The sequence below is a fragment of the Cannabis sativa genome, chromosome 3, assembly GCF_029168945.1.
Source record: "Cannabis sativa cultivar Pink pepper isolate KNU-18-1 chromosome 3, ASM2916894v1, whole genome shotgun sequence".
Taxonomy (NCBI): domain Eukaryota; kingdom Viridiplantae; phylum Streptophyta; class Magnoliopsida; order Rosales; family Cannabaceae; genus Cannabis; species Cannabis sativa.
Window position 1 is genome coordinate 11,272,672 of NC_083603.1, and position 6,858 is coordinate 11,279,529.

Below are 6,858 nucleotides of genomic sequence, written 5' to 3' on the forward strand. Positions count from 1 at the left end.
AAAAATTCCTACACTACCTATCATGCTTTGTTTGAGTGTGAAAGAGCAAAATTGGTTCGAAGAACTTCTAAATTTCATATGTTGTAACATGACTTTGTTGGTTATATATAAAAGTTTATCTTCTAAAAAAAATAAATTTTTTTAACTATATTTATTAGTAAATTACTAAATTAAATTTACAAATACTTGTTAAGAAATTATTATATTGAAACATTTAGGGGCGTTTGGTAATACTTTTATTTTTTAATTTTTTTAATCACAAATATGAAAGTAAATTTGTGTTTTTAAAAACAAAAATGTGTTCTATAATTTTTATTTTATTTTTATTTTTTAATTTTCTTAAAGTCGGCTCCAGGCTTGAGTCTGGGGCAAGGCTGTGGTTTGAGTCCGGGACTGGAGTTAGGGTCAAAGTCTGAGTCCCAAAGTCCAGATTGGGGTCAGAGTTTAAAATATTAATTAAGAAAAGAAAAATTATTAAAAAAAAATTTTAAAAGTGATTTTTTTTTTCAAATTTTAAAATTTTGATTCTCAATTAAAAATTGAATAGTAAAAACAGTTTTAAATTATAACATGTTTTTGAAAAATATTTTAACTTTTTTAATTTAAAAAATAAAAAATTAATTAAAAAATTATTACTAAACCCACTCTTAATTTTAAAAAAAAAAATCAAAAATAATTTGTGCCGACTTTGAACACCAAACATATTTTAGAATATAATTACTGACCATTTTTCGAAAATAAAGTTTTAATTACTTTGTAAAATATACGTAATCCATTTTTTTGGCAGAATACATCACTTCTATTACTTTGTAAAATAATAGTGCTAAATGGCAATTAAAAAACGCCTGGATAATGATATACCAATTTAAAACGACTATAACATGAATTTAATCATTTTTATTTCTTGATTAGATAAAAATTTTGACCGTAATATAATTAAATAAAAATAATAATTTATTATTATTAATAAAGAAAATGATATATAGTCTAAAATGAATCAACAAGTATAGGCGGTCCAAGTTAAGAAGAGAGATTTTTATTATTTTGATAAATGCTTGGTCTACAATAAGTGGACACACAAATGCACAAAAATAACAAAAAAATAACAAAATACGGTTTCGCGAAATTTTAAATATTTTTACGATTTTTTGATTTTGTTTACATAAAATACGATCTTTTTATGTTGAAATTTTGTTCATTTGTTGTTAATTTTTTGTTATTTGTATGTTATTTTTTGTTGTTTTTTTGTTGTTATTTTCATGTTACTTTTATGTTGTTTTCTTGTTAATTTTATGTTCTTTTTCGTGTTATTTTTTAGAAAACCGTAAAAATGTAAAAAAATATTCTTTGAACGTAAAAATGTAAATATTTTACAAAAAATAGTACCTTTTGTAATTATTCCTTTAAGAAAATTTGTTTTAGATAATACTGTATTTTTATTAAAATAGAAATTTGTTTTAGATTTTCTCAATTCAGAATAGAAAAAGCTAGTACCGAGGATATTGAATGGTTAGATAGTTTTAAGTATACGTTTCAAAAAAAAAAAAAAAAAAAGATAATTTAAGTATAACACATTAGTAGTGCTTTGTTGTTTCTTTTTTTAATAATTGATACTTTATAATAAAATTCTTACTTACAAAAAAAAAATGATATTTAATATATATTATAAAAGTGTATTATGATATTACATGTCACATTTTATAATTATTATCTTATTACTTTATGTTTTAATTTTTTAGGGTGACATTTTAATATATATTGAGTCATAATATATGTAATAGTCATATAAACAACGATCTTAAGTGAATTAAAAGTAATTAGCATTAATATTATTAAGTATTGTTAGATATTAATAGTGTTTAATATTTTTTAAAATAATTTTTTATAGTTAATTAAAATATTTTTAAAAATAATATTTACTAATAGCAATATAAAAAAAAGTGCGGACTGAATTTTAGCACTTCTGAACATTATTGGGCATTTGGGCTTAACTTCATCACACGAGCCCACAGAGGGTGAGAAAGTAGGAATTTATTCAGGCTGACGTGGAAACCTCTAATTGGTCGGAACCTGTAGTACGCTGGAACCAGCCAGAGAGTCTCCAGTGTCTTAGCTCAGAGAGAAAGAAAGAAAATGGTCAAAAAGGTCGGATCCTAAGCACTGTACACGCGTCATCAGGAGCACAACTCCTCTGTATTCCACTCCTCCTCTACACCTCACCACGTGTCATTCCCTCATACGCCATCACTTCACTACACTGCCACACCCACACCCTCTCTCTCTCTCTGAAAACACACAATTGTACGTGTTTGTTCTCTGCACTCTACTACTACCGATACTTCAAGTCTATTGAAACGACACAAAACTATACATCGTTTTAAGGAGAGAGAGAAAGATAGAGAATTCGATTGTCGTTTTTCACAGTCGCGTAAAATTGTAGATACACATGATATGGGAGGGACCAATGTGCTGTTTCTTAAGTTTGTATAGCTTTTTCGTGGACGACACGATCCGACTCTACCGCTGCTTCTCTCTCTCTCTTCTCTTCTCTCCCCTTTCTCTCTCTAAAGATTTATCCTTCTTTCATTCTTTGTATAAAAGAAAAAAAATCAAAGAGAGAGAGAGAGTGAGCTGAGTAAGAGAAAAGAGCTTCTATTGTTATAATAAGCTCCATGGAAATGGAGGATCAGTACGGCATGGCGGATCTAAGGCAGTTAATGAACGGAACAAGGTCTCATTTTCCGGCAATCCCACAACCTACTGAGCTTTTCCCAGGTCATCACCGGCCTGGGATGAGTCCGTCGGTTCAACCCTTTGAGATGATGATGATGGGTGGTCATCCAGTAGTTGGTCCCGCCGCCGCCGATATTCTGCCACGTGGATTTAATCACCATCATCATCATCAACATCAACAACAACATCATCAGTTTATGATGTCTGATAACTCAGCGGCTACCTCAGGCGGCGCCTCTATTACTACTATTACGGCTACTTCGGCTCCTTCTCTTAGCGGCGGCGGCGGAGGCGGCGGCTTGGAGTTGGGTGAGAGCGGCGGGTGCCTTGGAATGATGGATGGTGGAACGGGTAGATGGCCAAGACAAGAGACTCTTACTCTATTGGAGATCAGATCCCGTCTTGATTCTAAGTTCAAAGAAGCTAATCAAAAGGGTCCCTTATGGGATGAAGTGTCTAGGTATGCTCTTTCTCTTTCTCCTTCCACAATTAATTAACCAACCCTTTTCCCCCTTCTTCTTAATTTATTCTGATTTTGATTTTTCTATTTTCTTCTTCTTCTTCTTCTTCTAAGGGTTAAAAACACAGTTACACTATACTAATAATAAGAGTTAATTGAGTAGTATAAACTAAATAAAAAAAATGGTGTGTTTTGATTTTCTCAATAAGATAGGGACTGAGTAAGACTGTATTTCTTGGTTAAGTCTTTCTGATTTGAAAATGTGTCTCCTCTTTTAAGTGCAAGTTTTTCTGGCTTTGCCGAAAGAATGGTTGACCTTTTTGACAGCTTATATTAAGTATAAGTACTCATCTTTTTCTGCCTTATTATTATTATCATTTTTTTTTTCAATTTTCTTCTGATATAATGAAAAGATGTCTGTAAAAATTGTAAGAAAGCTGCCCAGCTCTGCACGCAGGCCGAGTACTACTACTACTACTACACTACTCGTCTTCGTTTTTCAAGTTTAAATATCCATATATATTATTGGGATAAATCTCAGTCATACACTATAACTCCTAGTTTTAATTAAATCCCAGAAGAGAGAGAGAATGAGAGATTTTCTTACATCATCATCATCATCACATCCTCCACAAACTATTATGAGCTTTATTATTTAAAACTATTATTGAACTAATTATCATAACACTAGCTAGCTACCTAGATAGCTAGGGTTCCTTCTACTTTTATTTTATTATATTTTAATCATATGTTATTATTATTATTATATAGGATCATGTGTGAAGAACATGGGTACCAAAGGAGTGGAAAAAAATGCAGAGAGAAATTTGAAAACTTGTATAAATATTACAAGAAGACAAAAGAAGGTAAAGCCGGAAGACAAGATGGTAAACACTACAGATTCTTTCGTCAACTTGAGGCTCTTTATGGAGATACAACAACAACAACAACCAGTAATAGTCATCATCATCAAATCTCATCATCTTCAATCCCAGAACCTCATTTCATCAACAACAGTAACAGCAATCTTCCATTCCCAACCTTAAACACTACAACTACTACTACAACATCTCAACCAAATAAATTATTAGATCATCATTATCAAGGACCTTATCAAAGCAGCCTAAGCCTCTCGAATTCGTCTGAGTTCGATTCGTCTTCTTCGGAAGATGATTTTAGCAACGAGAAGAGAAAGAGAAGTGGTAGTGGTGGAAGCAGCCGGTGGAAAGTGAAGATAAAAGAGTTCATTGACTCTCAAATGAGGAAGCTAATGGAGAAGCAAGAGACTTGGTTGGAGAAACTGATGAGAACCCTCGAACAAAAGGAGAAAGAGAGGAGTTTAAGGGAAGAGGAATGGAGGAAACAAGAATCGGCTCGAATCAATAAAGAACACAAGTTTTGGGCCAAAGAGAGAGCTTGGATTGAAGCTAGGGATGCTGCTTTAATGGATGCTTTGCATAAGTTAACTGGAAAAGAAGTACATTACAACCTTTCTTCCTCTTCGCCCGATCAGGAAGAGGAGGAAGGTTTAATGTTAGCAGCTACAGCTGTAACAGCTACAGCTGCTGATCGGGAAGAAGATGAGAGGGTAACACCAAACCGCGACGAGAGTACTTGGCCGGAATCTGAGGTTTCTAGACTGATTCAGTTCCGGACAAGCATGGATTCGAGATTCGAACAAGGTGGTTTTCCTGAGGAGGTTTTGTGGGAGGACATAGCTGCTAAATTGGCTTGTTTGGGTTATGAAAGGAGTGGTTTGATGTGCAAAGACAAGTGGGAAAGTATCAACCATTATGTGAAGGTATCTAATAATAATAATAATGAGTTGAGTAAGAAGAGAAAAGATAATTCAAGAAGTAGTAGTATTGGTAATTACTTATTTCATAATAATAATACTACTACTACTAATGAAAACTCATCAGCTAATGATAATAATAATAATAATAATAATAACTATAATCATGGAGGAGGAGGAGGAGGAGTTTATTCATGTGATCAAATGAGTAGTCATGGTCAAACTACGGCTGGGGCGAGATCACTACAACAAGTCAACGATGGTTCTTCTCCTTCTAATAATGCTAATAATGTTCATGATAATTGCTTTCCTTTCTTGATGGGAGAAGGAGATCATCACTTGTGGGAAAATTATGGACTCAAGCTCAGTAAAGGAGGCCAAAACCAGTGATCTCGATCTCATATCATCATCATGTCATTAAGGAGCAAAGTATCATTGTAGTTTTTGGTCAACTGGCTGATTAGCTATGGGTAATGGCCATGTCTTATTCTTCTTCTTTTTTCTTTTTTTTTTTTTTTTATTGTTGACTTCTTATTATGAGATATAAAAGTTTGACAACTCAATTGCCCCTTTTGTTTGGAATATGGGAGGTTTTGGGTTTTAGAATTTGTAAGAAATTAATTAAGGAGCTAACTCATGATTATGAGATTTATGTATAGGGACTTTTGAGAATTTATCTTGGGATATGGACATTCTGATATATGATCATCAAGAAAATAATGGATATTTTATTATATTGCCTGCTATATTGCTATTAAGTACCAGTGGTGCCTAGCACCTTCTCAACATGTCGCGTTGCGATTGGCTAGCGATACTCCCTAAAAACTATTATATTAAATTATATGAGACTCGATACTTAGTTGGACCAATAGCGATATTGACACATAAGAGGGTACTAGGTACCATTAGTACCCTTTAGCATTTCTCGGACATATATAGCTGGAGTATGATATAGTGATTTAATGGTGGTGTTGCGCCCAACATTTTCCATTATAATAATTAATTTCTTTGGTGAATCTATCTATTAGACCTTAGTTTATTTGATGTTTTTTTAAAAAATAAATAAATAATATCTCATCATTTGTACAATGTTATAAATTTATTCCCTTATAAGCAGGCATGTGTTACTGTGTATAATACGATCAGATTGTACTTTGAGTATTTAAAATTATTATATTAACTGTTAAACATATGTCACCCTCTTGTGTTTGGTAAATGCATGGTTATCTAAATTGTGGTATGCCAATAATTGTGGTAATATTTAAATTATTTAAAAATAAATGTTACGAGTATTTTTAAGATATAAAATTAAATTTAAAAAGAAAGACTCGTATTTAGTGATACGACGTACTTGTATTGATACGTAAATTAGATTTTAGAGGGTTTTTGAAAGTAAAATAATTATTAAAAAGAACACTACAGATATATATACGCATCAAATGAATTTGTCATCTAGCTATGTAAAATAATATTTGATAATGTACGTCGTAACATATAAATATTAATTATCTATTAACAAGTTTAACTTATATAGGCACCAATATATATATATAGAAAAGATTTACAGGCACTAATATTAGTAAACAACATTATATGTTTCCTATTTTAGGCAATTATATCTCTTTGGTTTGGTATTTGTCTAATCAAAATTCAGTAAATTACTAGGTTAAACTTTCTTATTATGATCTTCGAACTTTTTTTAAAAAAAAAAAAAAAAAAATCTATGTTGAAAATCTGAAATTCTCGACTAAATCATTGTTCCAAGTTTTTTATTATTATTATTGTTATTGTTATAAGAACTAGCTGTAAAAAACATTAGTATTTAATACAAATTTGGAGCACATAGCATGCAGAGGTTTTATAAAACGAC

General features: G+C 31.4%; 1 protein-coding gene across 1 annotated transcript; it reads left to right on the plus strand.

Moving 5' to 3' along the window:
* Nucleotides 1-2,422: 2,422 nt before the first annotated feature.
* LOC115710026 (trihelix transcription factor PTL) lies at nt 2,423-5,734 on the plus strand. Its single transcript, XM_030638327.2, has 2 exons — nt 2,423-3,193; nt 3,965-5,734. The coding sequence occupies exons 1-2, from the start codon at nt 2,673-2,675 to the stop codon at nt 5,376-5,378; spliced, it is 1,935 nt and encodes a 644-aa protein (XP_030494187.2). The 5' UTR covers nt 2,423-2,672; the 3' UTR covers nt 5,379-5,734.
* The last annotated feature ends 1,124 nt before the right edge of the window (nt 5,735-6,858 follow it).

What these genes read in the sequence shown, in the direction of transcription:
- LOC115710026 (XM_030638327.2), top strand. Translation starts at nt 2,673, where the DNA reads ATGGAAATGGAGGATCAGTACGGCATGGCGGATCTAAGGCAGTTAATG. An exon ending in TTATGGGATGAAGTGTCTAG is followed by an intron (nt 3,194 to 3,964) that starts GTATGCTCTTTC and finishes ATTATTATATAG; the next exon opens with GATCATGTGTGAAGAACATG.